Source organism: Aotus nancymaae, unplaced genomic scaffold (assembly GCF_030222135.1).
Source record: "Aotus nancymaae isolate 86718 unplaced genomic scaffold, 86718_ANA_hifiasm-v0.15.2.pri h1tg000007l, whole genome shotgun sequence".
In the NCBI taxonomy this organism is placed as follows: Eukaryota; Metazoa; Chordata; class Mammalia; order Primates; family Aotidae; genus Aotus; species Aotus nancymaae.
The window spans coordinates 3581634-3604627 of record NW_026988418.1 but is presented as its reverse complement, the minus strand read 5'-3'; the positions used below and the strand labels follow the sequence as shown (position 1 = coordinate 3604627).

General features: G+C 38.9%; 1 protein-coding gene across 3 annotated transcripts in view; it reads right to left on the bottom strand.

Moving 5' to 3' along the window:
* Nucleotides 1-22994, bottom strand: part of RLF (RLF zinc finger) — a 79564-nt gene that overhangs the window by 32826 nt on the left and 23744 nt on the right. Inside the window, exons 2-5 of one of the 3 annotated variants that reach the window (XM_012439117.2) lie at nucleotides 22040-22194; nucleotides 20376-20457; nucleotides 15067-15199; nucleotides 7953-8155 (exon numbers count right to left, since the gene is read on the bottom strand). In XM_012439117.2, the coding sequence (XP_012294540.1) occupies nucleotides 7953-8155; nucleotides 15067-15199; nucleotides 20376-20457; nucleotides 22040-22194 (573 nt within the window). The other 2 variants (XM_012439119.2, XM_012439118.3) reach the window with 2 other exon arrangements.

The window sequence follows — 22994 nt, the reverse complement described above, 5'->3', positions numbered from 1 at the left end:
TTGTACAGTGTCTAAAATATGCCAGGAACTGTGTTAGGTGCTTTAGATATACCACATTTAAACTACCCAGCCATTTTGTGAGATGGCTACTATTGTTTTGCCTACTTTATAGATAACGAAAATAAAGCTACCTGCTGCCCAAGGCTGTATAGCTACTAGATGACAATGTCAAGATACAAGCCTACATATTTTGACTGCTGCTGTCACTTCCCTATTTGTCTTGTAAAAAACACATTCTACCAATGTTTCTCAGTAAATCCAATTCAGTAATGAGCTACCCACAAGCCTCAGAACTTCAAAGTCCCCTCCCATCTTTTCTGAAGATCTCCCTCTGGGCAAACAAGAGAAATAAAAATCTGCCTAAGCAACAAGTCTACTTTAAGAACCAGAATCCAGGAAGAACCAGAAGGTTGGCAGTGCCAGTGAGTTGGATCATGTATATGAGATGTGTGAGTATCAGATTAATATGCACAAAAACAAAGTAGGGGTAGACCACCTTGGATTTAAACCCTGAGCCCACCACTTACTGGACACCTTACTATGGGCCAGTAGTATCATCTCTCAGAACCTCAGTTAATTTCTATGAAATTCATAGTTGCTTTTTTTGAGACAAGGTCTTGCTCTGTCATCCAGGCTGGAGTACAGTGGTGTGATCTCAGTTCACTGCATCCTCCACCTCCAGAGCTCAAGCAATCCTCCGACCTCTGCCTCCCAAGCAGCTGGGACTACAGGCAGATGCCACCAGGCCCAACTAATTTCTATACTTTTCTGTAGAGATGGGTTTTCACCATGTTGCTCAGGCTGGTCTTGAACTCTTGGCCTCAAGCAATCCTCCCTCCTCAGGCTCCCAAAGTGCTGGAATTACAGGCATGAGCTACCATGGCTGGCCTAAATTAATAGATTTTTATAAGGACTAGATGCCAATATGTTTAAAGTACATAGCCCAGTGCTTGGAACACACAAATGAGCAATAAACATTTTCTGCAGTTACATTGAAGGTTTGAGTAGAAAGTCTGAAAAGACAGGCAGTGCCAAGCATTTTATCCTTTGATTTCTTTTCTTTTCTTTTCTTTTTTTTTTTTTTTTGAGACGAAGTCTCGCTCTGTCACTAGGCTGGATTGCAGTGGTGCTATCTCAGCTCACTGCAACCTCCGCCTCCTGGATTCAAACAATTCTCCTGCCTCAGGCTCCCAAGTACCTGGGACTATAGGCATGCACCACCATGCCCAGCTAAGTTTCTGTATTTTTAGTAGAGATGGGGTTTCACCATGTTGTCCAGGATGGTCTCAATCTCTTGACCTCGTGATCCACCTGCCTCGGCCTCCCAAAGTGCTAGGATTACAAGCGTGAGCCACTGTACCTGGCCTCTGTTGATTTCTTTTATCACCAGAAAGTCTAACAAATTAGAACATTTATTAATGAGGCCCTAGGTCATAGCTTCAATCCCCATTTGAGGAAACTACATGTTGTCTACTTCATAGCTACCAGCTGGCTGTCTCATCTCTGCATCCCGTACCTGTGCTCCTGCCTAGGGTCATTCACCAAAACAAAGATGACCAGCATTCTGTCTCTATCTATACTTTCCCTGCCTAGACAGTCCTCTCAGATTCAAGTGACTACTAAATCTCAAAGTCCAGGCCACAGTGCTTCCAACTGGAATGTTGCTAACCCAATATTGATCCTCAAATAAAGCCTGTGAGCACTTGAAAAAATAAATTAGTTGGTAGAAATGCAAAGACTACTAGGAGCCAGGACAGAATCACAAATTCCTGGAGTCGGTATTTTGGCCATTGAGAAGTATCTTAGATATAAGTACATCTTAAATTTCAACAAGAGGCTGGGCGTGGTGGCTTACGCCTATAATCCCAGCAGCCTATAATCCCAGCACTTTGGGAGGCTGAGATGGGCAGATTGCTTGAGGTCAGGAGTTGGAGAACAGCCTGGGCAACGTGGCAAAACCCTGTCTACTAAAAATACACTGAATTAGTTAGGTGTGGTGGCGCATGTCTGTAATCCCAGCTACTGAGGTGGTTGAGGCCGGAGAATTGCTTGGCCCCGGGAAGTGGAGGTTGCAGTGAGCCAAGATCACACCACTGCACTCCAGCCTGGGTGACAGAGTGAGACTTTCTTCCCCTGCCAAAAAAAATTTTTTTCAACAAAAGAATCTGATAAAAGATTCTCACAGTGGGGAGATATAATCTGGGCCGTGTGGGGTGGGGGGCAGGGGGTGGTGGGATCTTAGCCATCTGAAGTAACTATTGACCCAAACAATGATCCAGGATGCAATCATCCTATGCAGAAATCTGAATCACAACACTATACTTAGTTTCATCTTGGTTCACATTTTTATAAATATACAGATAGCTTAAGTATGATATTTCAAAATAAAATAAAGCTAAGAGAGAAAAATATTGAAATCACAATTTTAAAATTCAAAAAGGCCTCCAAGCAAAATTTTAAAACTTACAAAGCATGAGTGGAATGTTCCAGCTTTGACGTTCTGGTCATAACTCAGGTAATAAAAGCTAGAAATCCTAGTAGCAAAAGATCAAGGGATGAGGCTATACCTTTCATTAATTCATTCAGTAAGTACTGAGTGGCTACATGGCTAAGCATTCTTCTAGAATATAGGGGTATACCAGTAAACAACCTATGTTCCTGTCCTTAGAGTTTATAGTCTAGTGGAAGGAAATACTGAATAATCAAATATGATGCCAAGTAGAAGTAGTAATGTGTACTACAAAGAAAATACAAATAGGTAGAAAGAGTGAGAGGGGTTATTTTAAATGGATTAGTATATATTTATAATAATGACAGCAGATATTTAGGGCAGAGTAGGGGGACAGGGTAATATTTTAGATGAGACAGTGAGGAAGGCCTCTCTGATATGGTAATATTGAACAGACATGAGAATATTTAGAGCAGAAAGCAGGTAAGGGAGTAAGCCATCCAAATTATCTTGTGAAAGAGCATTTTGGTCAGAGGGAATAGCAAGTACAAAGCTCTAAGGGACACGCTTGGCTTGTTCAAACAACAGCAAAGACAAGGTGGTTGGAGAGCAGTAGGTACTAAGTCATACAAGATTAAGGTCAGAGAAGGTTAGACAAGTAGCCAGGGGCCATGGCACATAGAATAAGAATTCTGAATTTATTCTGAGGAAGATGGAAAGCTATTAGATGATTTTGTGCAGAAGTTTTAGAGAGACTACTCTTGCTATTTTCTAGATGAAATGTAGAGGCCAACAGTAAAGCCAAGTATGTCAGTCCAGAGGCATCTGTATTCATCTTTGTACCCCAATGCCTAACATAGCATTTGGCATATAAACCCTTAGGTAAATACCAACAAGGATAATATTCCTTATCCTATGTCTTTAATACAATATTACTGGTAGCACACCAAGCTCAGGTTTGAATCCCAGTTTAACCACTTTGGCTTTGTAATCTTAAAACATACTACCTAATCTGAGCTAGACTTTCCTCATGAATAAAATGGAGTTACCTCAGAGCTGTTGTCCTGACTAAACGCAGCAAAGTATATAAGCATTTAGCACAGTGCCAAACACATAGTAAGGACTTAAAAAAAAAAAAACTTCATAAAAACAAAACAAAGTCCAAATATCAGCAATATCAAGAGCTTAGTTATGGACATGTTAAATCTGAGAAGTTATTAGCTCTATATGTAGAGATGGTAATTAGGCAATTGGACATGGGTCTGGAGTTCAGAGGAGGGAATGGGGCTGGAGAGAAAATTTTGGGGACCCAGACCATAGTTGGTATTTAAAGCCAAAGATGACCCAAATGCCCATCGATGATAGACTGGACAGGAAAAATGTGGCACATATACACCATGGAATATTATGCAGCCATTAAAAACGAGGAGTTCGCGTCCTTTGTAGGGACATGGATGAACCTGGAAACCATCATTCTCAGCAAACTGACACAAGAACACAAAATCAAACACCACATGTTCTCACTCATAGGCGGGTGTTGAACAAGGAGAACACATGGACACAGGGAGGGGAGCACTATACATGGGGGTCTGTTGTGGGGGAGTGGGGGGGGACAGCGGGGGGGGGTGGGGAATTGGGGAGGGATAGCATGGGGAGAAATGCCAGATATGGGTGAAGGGGAGGAAGGCAGCAAATCACACTGCCACGTATGCACCTATGCAACAACCTTGCATGTTTTTCACATGTACCCCAAAACCTAAAATGCAATAAAAAAAAAAAAATAAATAAAAAATAAAGCCAAAGATGAAGGAAATAAGCCTAGTTAAGTGTAAAAAGAAGACCCAATGATAGAGTCATTGAGTATTGCAACATATACGCATTATAGAGAGAGTAATCAATGAGGTAGACAAAAAGCCAAAGAGTGCGGTACCCAGGTAACCTTGGAAAACTGTGTCAAGGAGGCAAAGTTGCAAAGTTAAATTGGTTAAGATAAAAACTGAAAGTCATCATTAGATTTAGTGATATGGTATACTGCCAGGGACAAAGACCATGTTAGAATGTCTTGAAAGGGAAAAAAATGTTCGATAGTAAATTAAGACAATTGGGAAATGAGGCAGTAGCTAAAAGTGGAAACAGGATCTAGAGAAGCATTTTCTTTCTTTTCTTTTCTTTTTTTTTTTTTGAGACAAAGACTCACTCTGTTGCCCAGGCTGGAGCGGAGTGGCGCAATCTTGGCTCACTGCAACCTCGGCCTCCCGAGTTCAAGCAATTCTTGTGCCTCAGCCTCCCAAGTAGCTGGAATTACAGGGGTGCACCACCACACCCAGCTAATTTTTGTATTTTTAGTAGAGACAGAGTTACTCCAGGTTGGCTAGGCTGATGTCAAACTCCTGACCTCTGGTGACCCACCCACCTCGGCCTCCCAAAATGCCAAGATTACAGGCATGAACCACCAGGTTTGGCCCTAAGAAGGGTTCCTTTTTAAAAACAGAAGAAATAATAGCATAAATGCCAATGGGGTGGTTATAACAGAGACGTGGAAATTGATGATGTAATAGGGAAAAGGAGAACTGCTGTAGCATTATCCTTAAGGGAGACAACATCAATTGAAATACAGAAGTGAAGGGGGCTGGCCTTAGCTGGAAGAATAGATAAATTATAATTTATCTCCTGCAACATAAGAGAAGATGTACATTCATAGATGCTGGTAGATGAATAGATATTTCAGAGACAGAGCTTATGAAAATTTTCTTTCTCTTCTCAGTGCTTCAATTTTTTTCAGAGAAGTAGGGAATAAGTTTAGCAACAGAAGGTAAACAGGACAGAAAGTATTACAGTACAGCTTTGAAGAATAAGAAAAAACTATGCAATAGTAATCTAAGAGCAGGAGAATGAATGGGTTAAAAAAAACATAGGCTGGGTGCAGTGGCTCACACCTATAACCCCAGCACTATGGGAGGCTGAGATGGGCAGATCGCTTGAGCCTGGGAGTTCGAGACCAGCCTGAGCAACACGGCAAGACCCCATCTCTAAAAAAGAAAAAAAAAAAAAAATTAGCAGGGCATGGTGGCATGTTCCTGTGGTCCCAGCTACTCCAGGGGCTGAGGTGGGAAGATCACCTGAGCACAGGATTTTTGAGGCTGCAGTGGGCAGTGTTTGTGCCACTATACTCTAGCCTGGAGTAAAATTAGTTGGCAGCTTTTTCTCCATTAAGTTTGGCCCCAGGAAGGAGTCCAGCTAAATACGTGGAGAATAGATGAAGATTTAGGGATGATCAGGATACTATCAGTATCCTGACTATTTGACTGATAGTCAAACAACTACAATTAAGAGAGAGCCAGGTGCAGTGGCTCACGCCTCTAATACCAGCACTTTGGGAGGCCTAGGCGGGTGGATCATCTGAGGTAAGGAGTTCAAGACCAGCCTGACCAACATAGAGAAATCCCATCTCTACTAAAAATACAAAAAATAGCTGGGCATGGTGGCACATGCATGTAATCTCAGCTACTTGGGAAGCTAAGGCAGGAGAATCGTTTGAACTCAGGAGGCAAAGGTTGCGGTGAGCCGACATCATGCCATTGCACTCCAGCCTGGGCCACAAGAGCAAAACTCCATCTCAAAAAAAAAAAAAAAAAAAAAAAGAGACAGAGAGAGACCAGCAGAGAACCTGAGAGTACACGCAAGGGAGTGATGATGATCTGAGTTAAGGAGGGAAGTGAGTGCATAAGGGGGATAAAGAAGAATGAAAAGATGACAAGATCAATAGATCTTGATTGATCCTGGTGGAGACTGTAAATTAAAGGGAGTGAGGTGGAAAGATAGTTTTATTTGGAGAGTAAGATATTACAAGTAAAGTTTCAGAATTACTACAGCATAGTACCAGATCCTTGGGGCTCTTAACATCTAATAAAAAATTTCAGTGCAGAATAAGAATCCATATGTCAGAACTGAATGGAAGATAAGAGGATTAAAGGTAGATGATAAAATAATATGTAGAAATCTCTAATTTTTTTCTGTATAATATGTCAAAAACTATTAGAGAAGTCTAGGCTGGGTGCGATGGCTCATGCCTGTAATCCCAGCACTTTGAGAGGCTGAGGCGGGCGGATTGCCTTAGGTCAAGAGTTTGAGACCAGCCTGACCAATATGAAAAAAACCCCATCTCTACTAAAAAACACCAAAATTAGCCAGGTGTGGTGATGCATTCCTGTAATCCCAGCTACTTGGGAGGCTGAGGCAGGAGAATTGGTTGAACTCAGGAGGCAGAAGTTGCGGTGAGCCAAGATTGCACTGTTGTATTCCAGCCTGGGCAACAAGAGTGAAACTGTCTCAAAAAAAACACCTATTAGAGAAGTTTAACTCCAAATTTAAGAAAAATAATTCAGGTTGTTTTTTGTTTTTTTTTTTTTTTGAGACAAGAGTCTCGCTCTTGTCACCCAGGATGGAGTGCAGTGGTGCCATCTCCTCGCTGCAATCTCCGTCCTCCAGGTTCAAGTGATTCTCATGCCTCACAGCATCCTGAGTAGCTGAGACTACAGGTGCCCACCACTGCACCCAGCTAATTTTAGTACTTTTAGTAGACACTGGGTTTTGCTATGTTGGCCAGGCTAGTCTCGAACTCCTGGCCTCAGCTGATCCACCTGCTTCAGCTTCCCAAAGTGCTGGGATTACAGGCATGAGCCACCATACCCGGCTAATAAAATAGTTTTTTAAAAAAAGACTCGACCAGCTGGATGCAGTGGCTCATGCTTGTCATCCCAGCACTTTGGGAAGCTGAAGCAAGTAGATCAACTGAGGCCAGGAGTTCGAGACCAGCCTGGCCAACATAGTGAAACCCTGTCTCTACTAAAAAAAAAAACAAAAAAAACAAAAATTAGCCAGGCATAATGGCATATGCCTTTAGTCCCAGCTACTTGAGAGGCTGAGGCATGAAATTCACTTGAACTTGGGATGCAGAGTTTGCAGTGAGCCAAGATGGCACCACTGCACTCCCGCCTGAGTGATAGGGCAAAAAGACTCAACCCTTATTTTCCATGGTATCCAGTTTGGCCACTTAATTGTTCAGTCTTGGACTCTAGAGTCCTACATTTTTCTGCTTACAAAATTAAATATATAAAGTAACTTAAGCTAAAATTAAGTGCCATTTTCTTTAGTTTATCCCTTGATCCCATGATTAACAACTTCTACGTCTCCCAAAAATGGAGGCTTCATTACTTTAAAAAGAAAAAACAATCTTCACATTTGAAGATTTCACAGCAAATCATCACCCAAACAAGTACACAACCCTCTGCATATTATTTAGTTATCTACTTTTCAAATTCCACTATAAAATACTACATTCTATCTGTTGAGCAGTTAAATATACAATTAAAATCATACTTTTTGGTAGCCTGAAAAAAATGAATCTTGCTTTTCATTATGAAGTGAAAAAACAAACCATGCAATATATATAAAAATCTATTAAATTCATATCAAGTTTGAATGATGACAGTTATTTACTCACCTCCTTAATAGCATCTTCATTAGGGAGCATAGAACATAAACATGTGATGTAGGCTTGCTGAAAAGATGACACATTTGAAATTTCTTTAGATTCTGCACACAGTTTTGATAAAGCAGTAGCCTGGGGGATGCAGTTAGATTTCAACAAATGTTTTATTCGCATTTGCAGAAAGGAAGGTCCTTCTTGTGCAATCAATTTATTGACTAGAAAAAGTAAAAAATAAAATAGTTTGACAACATACCGCATAACATGTCAGACTTGCTAAGATGAAAGTTTGAGATCTTTTTATTTGTTTTGATTTTTAGTTAATAAAAATTTAGCTTATATAAATGGGAAGTTTATTCTGGTCTCAATACTCTCATCTCATCTAATAGAGATGAGAGGAAAATTAAGAAATAGTGAAATGAACTCTAAGCATAAATACAAGAAATGGAAGCAAGTAACCTATGTAATATTAACAATGATCAAATGAATGCTTATGAGACATCAAGTTTTAAAGCTGCATATTTTTATATACCTCTCATTTATTCTTCACACCACCACCAAGGCAAGTATCATCCCCAGTCTAAGGTTAGAAAAATTAATATTCACAGAAGTTAGGTAACTTGCCAAGGATTCCAAAGCCAGTGGTGCTCTTTCCTCTAAACCAGGCATTTCTCAAAGTGTGTTCCACCGACCAAAAGACCTGAGAGATAGTCCTAGAAAAAAAAAGGATTCCTTGGTCAAATCTCTGAACAGTCCTGCAATAAAGAAAACTGTTCACTTTTATTTAAAAACCCAATGTTTCCTAAACTGATTTGACCAGAGAACCCTTTTATACATATTAGTAACCTGTAAAACATGTGTTCCTGGTTCAGTACACACTTTGGAAAATGCTACCCTGAAACCATACTGAATATTGGGTACTTGACACTGACTCTGGATGAGCCTTCAATTTCTGAATAGTAAATATTCAACAAGTATGTGACATTACTATACAGTATTATTTAAAGAACAGAGGGACTAGGTGTAGTGGCCCATGCCTGTAATCCCAGCACTTTGAGAGGCCGAGGCAAATGGATCACAAGGTCAGGAGATTGAGACCATCCTGGCCAAGATGGGGAAACTCCCTCTCTACTAAAAATACAAAAATTAGCTGGGCGTGGTGGCGCACGCCTGTAGGCCCAGCTACTCGGGAGGCTGAGGCAGGAGAATCACTTGGACCCGGGCGGTGGAGGTTGCAGTGAGCTGAGATTGCATCACTGCACTCTAGCCTGGCAACAGAGCAAGATTCCATCTCCGAAAAAAAAAAATAGAGGAGACTATTGCATGTCAAGCCATGTGGTGAGTAAACAAACTGCTTTAGGTGGTTAATCTAAAACAGTGTCTCTCAAACTTGAAAGTGCTTTCTGGACCACCTACAGGTTCCCAGGTGATACTCGTGTGTGTGTGTGTGTGTCTGTGTGTGTGTGTGTGTGTGTTTAGAGTAGCAACAGTTTATACCAAGGATAAACCACTAGCCCAATTTTAACTACGTATCAGAATAAATTGTAAAATTATCCTTTTAAAAAACATATAAAGAAAAAAGGAAAAAAAAATATGTATAAAATCACAAATTTCAAAAGGACACTAAAATCTATACAATTAAAGTTTGTCTCCCTCCTACCCTGACCCTGCTCTGGTTTCCCACCCTGAGAAACAACAAGCTTCCAATTTCTTTTTTATTCTTCCAGAAATACTCTATGAGTATGGAAGACATTTTCTTTTGCCACTTAATATATCATACAGGTCATTTTATCATCTGTACATTTAGAGCTACCTTCTTATTTTTAATGACTGAATAGTATTCTGTGGTATGGATGTACTATAATTAATTTAGCCAATCCCCTACTGATAGACTTGCAGGTTGTTTCCAATCTCTGTCAATCACCAATAATGCTGCAATTTACAACTCTATACATAGGTCATTTGAAACGTGAATAAATCTACAGAAATAATTCCTAGAAGCAAAACCGCTAAATTAAAGGCTCTGTTCATTTGTAATACTGACTCATACTGCAAAATTGCTCTCTAAAAATTGTACCAATTTATATTCCCATCAGCAATATGTAAGTGCCCATTTCCCAAGGCACTTCAAAAAGTTCTGGATTCCAGAGCTCCAACTCTGGAGCTGATTTAGCGAGTGGAGTCTGCACCTTGGGATGTATGGTTTTTGGTTTTAAGTTCCACAGATACTCTAATATGTAGCCAAGGTCAAAAAGCGTAGAGGGAAAACAGATCACAATCACTGGGACTTTTCCATTTTAGTCCCACAGTTACTAAATTCCAGAAAATGAACTCATAATCATACCCTTCACTCACATAGCTCTTTATTCCTTACTTCTATTTTCAGCAATGATATTCTCTCAATTATACAACAATAAAATTTTGGCATTATCCTTCCCTGATACTTCCTTTCCTCAAGGAAATCAACTTAGTTATTATGTCCTAGCAACTCTTTTCTAATTCTCTACAATCTAATTCATCTCTATTATTTCCTGTCACATTTGTCTCCCCTACTATTCTGCCTAATATCAGACTCTGCTCTATTTATCTGCCATATAAGGTTGTAAGCAATTCTGCAAATCCCACAGGAAACAACATACCTGGTAACAGGTGTATTACCTACATAACCTATCACCTTACAAATTCCCATAGCATTTTACTTCTTTTCCCACATTTAGTTTTCTCTAAGAACAGTTAATAAGGGATTACAGTGTACAAAAGTTAACATTTCAGGTTTCAGAATCACAGATCTGTGGTTGAATCCTGATTCTGACACATAGCTGTGAGACCACTGGACAAATTAACTGACCTCTCTGAGCCTCAAGTTTCTTCATCTGTAAAAAAGTTAGTTATATCCACCTCACACAGATGAATGAATTAAAGAAATACTGGAAATGCAAACAAGACTCAGCACAAGGCCAAACATAAATGTTTCATAGTACTTACTACTGTCTCTGATATCTCCTTTATTACACTGTCAGCAATTTGTGAACAAATATCATGTCTTGTTAGTTTTTGTGTTCCCTACAGCACTAAGCACAAGGCCTTATGTATTACATATGTTTAATTAAACCATGTATTTAGTAACTGAAGGGTTATCACTCTCCAATCAAAAATGTTTTAACATCATCTCACATGGGCTCAAATACTGCCTCCACAATTTTTTTTTTTTGAGATGGAGTCTTGCTCTGTTGCCAGGCTAGGGTGCAGTGGCACAATCTCGGCTCATTGCAACTTCCGCCTCCCAGGTTCAAGCAATTCTCCTATCTTAACCTCCAGAGTGGCGGGGACTACAGGCGTGTGCCCAGCTAATTTCTGTATTTTCAGTAGAGACAAGCCTTCACCATGTTGGCCAGGATGGTCTCAATCTCCTGACCTTGTGATCCGTCCACCTCAGCCTCCCAAAGTGCTAGAATTACAGGCAAGAGCCACTGTGTCCTGCCCTGCCTCCACGATTTTAACTACATAGTCTTGGGTATGTGCAATCTCTCACCTGTTTCATGGATTAAGTGAGATATGAAAGCACAAATACAGTGCCCAACACGCAGCAGGCATTCTGAAAATCATAGCTATTATTTCTGTGAGGCTATTTTATGCAATAATTATGACTACAGTTAAACTGCTGCTAAATCAATTTTAACACATAGCTCAATCTTGTATTTTAAAAATCATTTGAAGATACCAATCTTTAAATTTCTTTATTGAAAGGAAATATACCAGATGCTTCAACATTTAAAACAGTATGTCTCACTCCCAATCACAATCCTTTCTGTATTTTATTTTTTTCAAACATTTCAATACATTTTTAAAATTCTTTTTTTTTTGACACGGAGTTTCGCTCGTTACCCAGGCTGGAGTGCAATGGCGCGATCTCGGCTCACCGCAACCTCCACCTCCTGGGTTCAGGCAATTCTCCTGCCTCAGCCTCCTGAGTAGCTGGGATTACAGGCACACGCCACCATGCCCAGCTAATTTTTTGTATTTTTAGTAGAGACAGGGTTTCACCATGTTGACCAGGATGGTCTCGATCTCTTGACCTCGTGATCCACCCTCCTCGGCCTCCCAAAGTGCTGGGATTACAAGCGTGAGCCACCGCGCCCAGCCCATTTTTAAAATTCTTATCCCTCCCTTCCATCTAGATGTAACAATTGAACTGTTTTGCCCTATTTCTCTGCCTTACTTGTCTTTTTTGGAACCATTTAAAAGAAAGGTACATACTTTATGATGTAAAAACAGTAACACCTGAGGTCCAGTTGACTAACACTTCTGCTGAGCATGGTGGCACACGCCTGTAATCCCAGCATGATGGGAGGCCGAGGCGGGTGGATCACCTGAGGTCAGGAGTTCAAGACTAGCCTGACCAACATGGTGAAACCCTGTCTCTACTAAATACAAAAAATTAGCAGGGTATGGTGGTGCACGCCTGTAATCCCAGCTATTTGGGAGGCTGAGGCAGGAGAAATCACTTGAACCCAGGAGGTGGAGGTTAGGGTGAACCGAGATCACACCATTGCACTCCAGTCTGGACAACAACAGCAAAACTCCATCTAAAAAAAAAAAAAAAAAAGGCGGGGCACAGCTCATGCCTGTAATCAAAGGACTTTAGGAGACCGAGACTGGTGGACCACCTGAGATCAGGAGTTCCAGACCAGCCTGACCAACGTGGAAAAACCCCATCTCTACTAAAAATACAAAATTAGCCAGGCGTGGTGGTGCAGGCCTGTAATCCCAGTTACTTGGGAGGCCAAGGCAGGAGAATCACTTGAAGCCAGGAGGCGGAGGTTGCAGTGGGCTGAGATTGAGCCATTGCAGTCCAACCTGGGCAACAAGAGCGAAATTCCATCTCAACAAAAAAAAAAGAAAAAAGATAAACAGCTCTTTCATGGTATCTTTACTGATCATGTCAGGTGAAAGTATCAACAATTGGCACTTATTACAGAAAACAATCAGTGAGATGAACATCACTGCTTTTTGGCATCAAATATGTTAAATATCTGGCCTGCAGAGGCAGTGGAGATATAAAGAAGGCTTTTAAATCTTTTCCCAAAATTAGGTTAAGGGCCAATTGTGAAAGTAGGCAGGCTACATGTTGCCTATCACTTATACTGTGGTCCTCAACATAATTCCTCAGATATGTAGGTATCATGTACCTACTCAGTGTCTTACACAGATAGTGGGTGCTTAATTTATATTTACTGAATAGGCCGGGTGCGGTGGCTCACGCCTATAATCCCAGCACTTTGGGAGGCCAAGGCGGGTGGATCACGAGGTCAAGAGATCGAGACCATCCTGGTCAACAAGGTGAAACCCCGTCTCTACTAAAAATACAAAAATTAGCTGGGCATGGTGGTGCGCGCCTGTAGTCCCAGCTACTCGGGAGGCTGAGGTAGGAGAATTGCTTGAACCCAGGACGTGGAGGTTGCGGTGAGCCGAGATCGTGCCATCACACTCCAGCCTGGGTAACAACAGCAAAATTCTGTCTCAAAAAAAAAAAAAATAAATATTTACTGAATAGACGGGACACCACAGAACGTTAGGTAAGCAATGCTTCTCCCTATTTCTTGATGTTTTTCTATGTTAAAAATGATTAATTGCTGTTAACTCCAGCGGTGGCATGACGTAGTTGATTAGTATATCAGAGGAAAATACATTAAGGATGTTTAACTCAACCCCATCCTTTTTTCCTCCTGGGCTTGGGCCTGCCTGTACAAAACATGCAATCTCCTCTGGCCTAGTCAAGACTTATCTGGATAGGGATCTGCCTAATTTTGGGACATTTCTGAAATGACCTGGCTCTAACAGCTTTTATCAATAACAAAGGCGATATTTTAGCCCCCATCTACCTATATTTACAAAGGGATGCCATTTATTGAGGACCTCAACAGAAAACGGTAAACACCAATCTTTTTCTGCTTAACAGCTCTTTTCCTTATTCTTTTTTTCTTGTCAGTGCAACTGGTAAGTACTAGAATTACTAAGTGCCTTTATGCCCATCTTCTTACTATACAGGGAGGTCCAAACACCATGATATGGTAGGTGAATGGATAAGCTAACTGGGATTTTAAGGCGTCAACAACCAAATGGCTTGTTCTAAGACCTAAAGATATCTCAATGAGTGTAATAATTGTTCCAAAATCTGTTTTTATACCAAAAATGTACTTAACAGAGTGTAATCCTTTGAACTTTCCACTAACTTGATGCAAATAAAGTTACAATTATTGTCTATATCAAACAAGATACTTTTGTATATCTAAAATGCAAATGTCAATTCAAATCCATAATTTTTCTGGTCTTCGACTGACAATTTTGCAAATAAAAAATTTCAGTCTGGCTAGGTATGGTGGTTGAGGTCTGTAATCTTAGCACTTTGGGAGGCTAAGGCAGGAGAATCTTTTGAGCCTAAGAGTTCAAGACCAGCCTAGGCAACATAGTGAAACCCCTGTATCTACAAAAAATAGAAAAATTGTGCACAGTGGCACATCCCTGTAGTCCCAGTTACTTGTGAGGCTGAGGCAGGCGGATCGCTTGACCCTGAACGGTAGAGGCTGTGGTAAGCCATGACTGCGCCACTCCAGCCTGGGTAGTAGAGTGGAACCTTGTTTCAAAACTAAACAAAAACAACGAAAATTTCATTCTTTGCATTTCTCTATAAAACACTAAATTGCAATTATTTGGAAATAATGAAATAAAAAAGAAATTTTTTTCACAGCTCTTAGTTGTTGCAACCAATAAAAATAGTACAAGCAAAGCTCTACCATACACCAAAGACTACAGCAGATTATTCACTTCTATCTCAGGAACTTTGTATGAACATTGTCACTCAATGCAAAATTTAAAAATGAATGCAAAGGGACTTAAAACTATCTAAAAATGCTTAGCCAGTATGGGCTTGAAAAAAAAAAAACTAACTAAAAATGCAAGAATCCTTACTTAAAACATTAAATGCTAGTAATTTTTACTATTCAAAACAAAAACAGAATGACTAGATATATACACACATAAAATTCCTAAAATTTTAACCCATAATCAATTCCAACTTTCTCAGAATTAAATCCTCATCCAATATAGTCAATAAAGTCTTAAGACTTACCTTCGTCTGTTTCTACTGGCTGTTGAGACAGAATTTTAAGAAGAACTGGGTTTTTCCACACCCCTTCCTTGGTAACATGAACCAGTATTTGTAGGTTATTATTCCCAAATTCCAATAATGCATCGTGTGACTCCTACAACAAGAACAGCATACCCAGAAAAAATTAAGTTAACAATATAAAAATTAGTTTTCCCTTTTCAACATATCTGAACACCTAGGAATTTAAACAACCTATACCTTGGATATCCTAAAAATAAGCCAAAAAAGACTATCCTCAAAGCCTTGTAAAATTCTGTTGCTGTCTTTTTTAAAAAAACTAGGATGGGGCTGGGCATAATGGCTTATGCCTGTAATCCCACCACTTTGGGACGCCAAGGCGGGCGGATCACCTGAGGTTATGAGTTCAAGACCAGCCTGGCCAACACGGTGAAACTCTGTCTCTACTAAAATTACAAAAAATTAGCCAGGCGTGGTGGTGCCCACCTATAGTTCCAGCTACTTGGGAGGCTGAGGCAGGAGAATCACTTGAGCCTAGGAGGCAGAGGTTGCAGTGAGCTGAGATTGTGCCACTGCACTCCAGCCTGGGGGACAGAGTAAGACTCTGTCTCATAAATAAATAAAACTAGGATGTTTTCACTAAGCTAAAAAGTGCCTTTAAAATGTCTTCATGAATTCCTCACTGGTAAAATTATTACCACAATTCAACTTAAGTCCTTGCATTACTGTTGGATATTTGAAGTGCCCTACTATTAAGATCACTCATATTACTAGCAGACTCTGAAGACCTGACTGATAGCCCTTACAGAGGGTGATTTGATTATTTTTTGTTTTGTTTTTGTTTTTTGAGATGGAGCTTTGCTCTTGTTGCCCAAGCTGGAGTACAATGGCATGATCTCAGCTCACTGCAACCTATACCTCCCAGGTTCAAGTGATTCTACTGTCTCAACCTCCCGAGTAGCTGGGATTACAGGCACCTGCCACCATGCCCGGCTAATTTTTGTATTTTTAGTAGAGATGAGTTTTCACCATGTTGGCCAGGCTGCTCTCGAACTCCTGACCTCGGATGACATGCCTGCCTTGGCATCCCAAAGTGTTGGTATTACATGTTAGCCACCGCGCCTGTTGATTTAATTATTGTAAGGCCATCGGTGCCACTTTCTTTTAAAAAATTCTGCAGTATTCACACAAGCTGCCTATTCCTTCTAATAGGAACAACAGGAATACTACTCAGTGACATAAATCATTATATAATTGTTGAAATTCGTCTAAAAATTGCCATTTAAATGAGAGGTGGCTCTATATAAAATGTCCTGAAAGTCTAAGTTATTAGCTGTCATTCTATCTTCTCAGCAACCAAAATGTATTTACTAACAGTTTGTTTATTAAAGTTCTTATATTCAAGGGTAAGGGAAAAGGAGTCAGAAACTTAATTCAGTATAAATGATTACATATATGTCTCACTGTCCTCCATTACTAAGTGAGGATTATTGACTATGGTGAAGTTATTCCCATGTTCTAAAATTCTAGCTTGTTTCTCTTCTTTTAAACTGCTGAAATTCTCCAGGAACATAAGCTTCCATTTATGTCAACATTTCTTTGGAAAATATAAGCCAAAAATGCTCACAGCTGTAAGAATATAGTTTAGTACACACTCAAGTGAAAACTACAAGATATAAAGTCTCCCCCATCCCTTAACTTTCATGTTAAAATATAAAGGCCTTTACTACACATATACAGTACCCACACACACACCCAGTATGTTGTATTATATTTCTGCTGAGAATGGACTTAAAATATGGAATTGATACAGAAAGCAATATTTCAAATTAATAACTTATTAATAGCAATATTTAACAAATGGCTGCAATTTTCCTTTAACAGCTTGACCTATCCTCAGGCTTCTTTCTCCTTAACTAAGAATGACTCGCATTTACTTTGGAGTGAGGAGAAAGAGTCTATGTGAAAAGTTAAAAATTTGTGGTATCTGGTTATCATATTTATAGTCTCTAACTGACCTGTACCATTACACTTTAGCAGAAACTACTACCACCCACCTTGATATGCAGCAACTGAAATAGAAACCACAGTTTCAGTTTTTTAAAAGTTCGCTATTTTTTCATTTGTTAAAATTCAAAATACAGTTTACTAAGAATAAGAATGGTATGCAATCCTTTGTTACCAATAAACATCTAATATAGCAAAGTTATTTTTAAAAAATAACATTAAGTATAAGAAACTACAAAAAATATGGCGGCATTTCAAGAATAATTTTAAACCTTTGATTTCTTTTTAGGGTGGAAATATCCTAGCCCACTTCTTGAAATCTACAATACAGAAATACTAGCACAAGATGCTCAGATGCTTTTTTTTTTGTGCTAAGACCACTCCCCACCACTTTTCAAGATGTTCACTCTTGCACCATTTACAATAAATAGCAAGACATTGGTCAATGAATGACAGAACCACAAAGCACAATTCTAGATAATCATCAAAACAGGAGATCTATATATACAATCTTAGACATATGTCCATGATAATTATTAAAAAAACAAGTTGCAGAAAATAGGCTCTCATTTTTAATTAAAAAATCAATTATAGAGTGCATATTTTTATATCTATAGGAAAAAAAGTCTAGGTTACTCAGCTGAAAATAGTAATTGAGAAATACTTTACCTGTGGCCTGCTCTGGTAAAAATTGTTCTCTTACCAAAAGTATCCTCGAAACCATTTGCTGCCTTGTCCGTTTATAAGAAAAATTAAGAGTTTTTTTATCTTTTGGATTTCAACAGGGATTATGTCTTAACATTTATTCGTACCCCTACTACATTTATTTACTGAATGCATGCTAAAAAAAATACATCCTACACATGTGATAAACCTGAAAAAACTTTCACAAGTGGAAAAAGAGGTAACTATTTTATTCAAGCAAGCTATCTAAGAAAAGAATAAAGAAATATGAGATATTTCTCTCTAAAAAGGATAGGGGTTTGGTATCCCTAATCAAAAAACCTGAAATCCGAAATGTTCCCCAAATCCAAAACTTTCTAAGCATCAACGTGTGATACTCAAAAGAAATGTTCATTGGAGCATTTTGGATTTTCAGATTAGGGATGCTGAACTACCAAGTATAATGTAAATATTCCAAAATCTAAAATACAATCAAGCATTTCAGATATGGGATACTTGAACAGTATTAATGTAATAGTAATAGTCCTAATTAGGATTTGCCCTTCTAGAATGCCATATGCCAGAACAAAACTACTGGCAGGCTTCAGAACCCAGAGTGACAAAAATCAATGTGCTGTACATGAGAGATGATTTTAGCAGCTGCATGGATACATGAGATAATAGGACTACATTATAGGGATTTAAATAGCCAAGAATACGACAAAGAATCGTCTTCTCACCAAAAAGAACATTATATCATTTCATTTTGGGTTGCGTATTCTAGAGGAAAGAAACGTCTAGATAATGAAGTATGTCTGTTAATATGGAAGCCTTTATTTGTGCTTACATGAAACAAGTCTAAGCTACTATAGTCTGTGTCCTCAAGGAAGTAGTTAACAAAGTAAGCTCAGGGTCAGAAATCTGTGTGGGACTTTGACCAAGCTAATTAACCTCTCTTCACCTGTCTCCCCATTTGTAAATGGAGACTCAAATAATCCCCATATTATAAGGTTTGTAATTTGATTAGAAGATATAAAACAAGTAAAATGTAGTATAGAGCAGTGATTGGTACATTAGTGATCAATAAATGAATACCTGCATGCATTTATTTTTAGAGATGAGTCCTATTTTAGAGATGAGCTCTGTCACCCAGGCTGGAGTATAGTGGTATGATCATATCTTACTGCAGCCTCGAACTCTTGGGCTCAAGAGATTCTCTTGCCTCAGCCTCTTGAGTAGTTGGGACTATAGGCACGTACCACCATGCCCGGTCTATTATTTATTATGTCTATTTTTTTAAAGTAGTTTTTCTGGCTAGGTGCCGTGGCTCATGCCTGTAATCCCAGCACTTTGGGACGCTGAGATGGGCGCATCATGAGAACTAGAGATCGAGACCATTCCTGGCTAACACGGTGAAACCCCATCTCGACTAAAAACACAAATAATTAGCCGGGTGTGGTGGCATGCACCTGTAGTCCCAGCTACTCGGGAGGCTGAGGCAGGAGAATCACTTGAACCTGGGAGGTGGAGGTTGCAGTGAGTAGAGATCGTGCCATTGCACTCTAGCCTGGGTGACAGAGTGAGACTCTGTCTCAAAATAAAACTAAATTAAAATTTTAAAAGTAGGTTTTTTTTTATCCCCAACAATAAAAGGCAAATTACTGATTTGGCTGTTGCTAGAACTGCACTTGTTTTTTTCCTGTCCTACTCTCCCTCCCTTATCTGTCACTTTCTGATCTGCCTACCAAGGTAGTATAATCAAGCCAATGTGAGTGAGAGCCCAAGTGGTTCTCCTGTAAGTAAAATACACAAATAGAACAGATTATGACTATTTTTGAAATCTGAGAGACTTACAATGCTTGATACAATTCTTTATTTTTTTGAGACTGAGTTTCACTCTATCGCCTAGGCTGGAGTGCAGTGGAGCAATCTCGGCTCGCTGAAATTTCCACCTCCTGGCTTCAAGTGATTCTCCTGCCTCAGCCGCCTGAATAGCTGGGATTACAAGTGCCTGCCACCATGCCCGACTAATTTTTGTATTTTTAGTAGAGATGGGGTTTCACCATGTTGGCCAGGCTGGTCTTGAACTCCTGACCTCAGGTGATCTGCCCGCCTTGGCCTCCCAAATTGCTGGGATTATAGGCATGAGCCACCACGCCCGGCCTGGTACAATTCTTAAAGTGTTAGGAGGAAAAAGGTGAACCTTAGATGTAATGAAATAGTCTAGCCTTTTCAAAAAGATAGACCATGATTTAAAAAAAAAAAAAGAAAAAAAAAGATGTAATGAAATAGTGTTTTGTATACTGAAAGTTACCACATAAGTACATTATCAATGATGCAAATACTGTTACTTAATAATCATGTATGATTTTGATAGCTTTATGCTGTCTAAACTTTATTTTTGAATAATGAAACTTTTTTGTTGATTTCTAAACTATGTAGCGACAAACAAAACCAAATGAAACAAACAAACCCATTTTTAATACATCCCCTTCATGTGAAGGGCCTTTTATCATTTCATGAACTTAATACCAATATATAATAAACTTGTTTTTGTTCTAAGCTTTCAATTTTAGTTTGCTGGGAGTAATTAATTAGCTATCTTGGACACAGAAAATTTTTCTGAGTTAAAATCAACTCACCTGTAGAGATTGAAGGAATGGTACCCAGACTTCACATGGCAGTTCACTTTCAGACACTGAAAGCAGTAATTCAAAACAACTCCTATAATAAAAATGAGTAAGTATACAAAAGTGGTTACAGTAATAATTAAGTAGAGTATGACAGCAATACTAAAAATCTACTTTGCATTTGTTTAGACTATTTTAAATGTTTTTACTCTTCAAAATTTTCTTCAGAGTTGCTATATTGACTGTTCAATTTTTAAAAGGAGGAAAAAAAGACCACAAGGCTTTATATTTACATTGTTAGAATATAAGAATAAGAATTTACATTGTTAGAATATAAGGTAAGAATATAATAAGCCCTTTAGAAATCACATTCCAAGCAGTTTTGCTTATTTGGGTGTGAAGAGGCACCCATATAGGAACAATTCTAATTCCAGCAGACAAAAATGGGAGCTTATACTATTGTCAATTTAGCTTATAAAATGATAAATATATATAACTGTTATCTATAAGTTTCCATCACTTGCAGAGGAAGCAGGAAGACTGGCAAAGTCATTTCTTTACCTCTAAAAAACCAAGCAAGAAAGAGTTTCCTTTTTCTATTACCCAGAAGACACAGAAAAGAAATTAACAGGATTTTTTTTGAAAAAAGAAATGCATAATTTGAATAATGATCAACTCAAAATACCAATGAATCAACACCTTTCTAAACTCCGCAGAATAATACTTTACCCCTTAGGGATTATAATAGGTAAAACAGAAACTAGGACTTGGTATAAAGAAAAATAGGATCATAAAAGCAGGAATGCTGGTCTTCCATAAAGGGATGGTTTTAGAGGTTTTCTGGCCTTTGGAGAACAGGAAGGAAAACAGATGAGGCTACAAAAAATAAACAAATAAACCATCTAGACTAGAAGTTATCTCATTAAACAATCTGTGAGTTGAACAAGGTGATGCCCCTCTAAAACCGAACAGCTGTTGTATCTTTTCAATTTGCAGATGAAATTACAATAAAGGTGTAATTTTGTCTGCTACTATGCAGCTAAATATTAAAACAACAGCTAAATCATCTATTTTTTTTTTTTTTTTTTTGAGACAGTCTCATTTCATCACCCAGGCTGGAGTGCAGTGGTGCAATCTTGGCTTACTGCAACCTCTGCCTCCCAGGTTCAAGTGATTCTCGTGCCTCAGCCTCTTCCCGAAGTGCTGGGATTACAGGCATATGCCACTGCACCCAGCCTAAATCACAGTCCCTTTCTTAGAAGGGTAATCTTATACTGCATCCTGATATTTTTTCTAATAAAATTATTCTGAGTTCAAATATTATCAAATTGCAGAATTTCAGGCTATTTTTGCCAAGATGTTCTTCAAAGACCACCAGTTTCCAGGTATTCTGTCATTTAAATCAATCTATACCTAAGGGACAGAAGTATATCATTTTCAGTTTCCAAGCCTGAATAGGAAAAGAAACTCTAGAGGCAAGTTAAAATGATGTTGCTTGGCTGAAGCTCCACTTGGACTGTATCTCCTGGGAATTTGAGTATGAAGGAAATTTCATTCAATGGGATGACTCTAATGGTGCTTTCAAGATAAATGTGATGTCACTGTAAAGAGAAATCAGGCAAACAATATGACCAATGGTACTCAATTTTAAGAGTGATTTAAGTTCTTAAACTTACAGTACTAATCTGCCAAGCACTAAGAGGACATCTTCACATTCAGTAGTTAAGTATGGACGTGCACTGGCAAAGCTTTGAATGGCAAGTCGATATACCTCCAGAAGATACACAATATGTTCTGATGCATTCTTGTTGCTTGCATATTGCAATAAGGTCTACAAAATAAAATAAAACATTATTTACAAATAAAAAGAATGAAACAGATTGTCTTTCTCCTCAAATGCATCACGTAGCTCTCCCATTTTTTTTCTAATGGATGCATATACCTTTTATTTGCCTTTTAAGGCTCTGGTTTGTTCAGAAGATTCTATTTTCATCACTTAATGAATTATTGCTGCTGAGTTAAAGAAAAGGCAGAACTACTCTTTTGATGTCAGAATAATTCTAAGAGTAGAGGCATAAAATGCCTACAGTTGTTCTCATTATAGGTCTGGAGTTACCATCTCTAAAATTCAATGAGTTTTCAACCATGTGCCAAGCGCTGGGTACATAAAAGTAAGACTATGATCTCTGCGTTCTACAACGAGACGAATTACTCCTGAGTATGATTCTCAGTTCTATAGCTCCATAAAATCCTTTTTTTTTTTTTGTTTCTGGACACATGGAATTAATTAGGTTTCCAAAGGTTAATTTATGCAAATCTGTAAAAGGTTAGTGTTATATCTATATCTATATATATAGATATAGATAATATAGATATATATTTTTTTTGAGACGGAATTTCGCTCTTGTTGCCCAGACTGGTGCAATGGCGCGATCTCAGCTCACCGCAACCTCCACCTCCTGGGTTCAGACGATTCTCCTGCCTCAGCCTCCTGAGTAGCTGGGATTACAGGCATGCGCCACCATGCCCAGCTAATTTTTTGTATTTTTTTTTTTAGTAGAGATGGGGTTTCACCATGTTGACCAGGATGGTCTCGATCTCTTGACCTCGTGATCCACCCGCCTCAGCCTC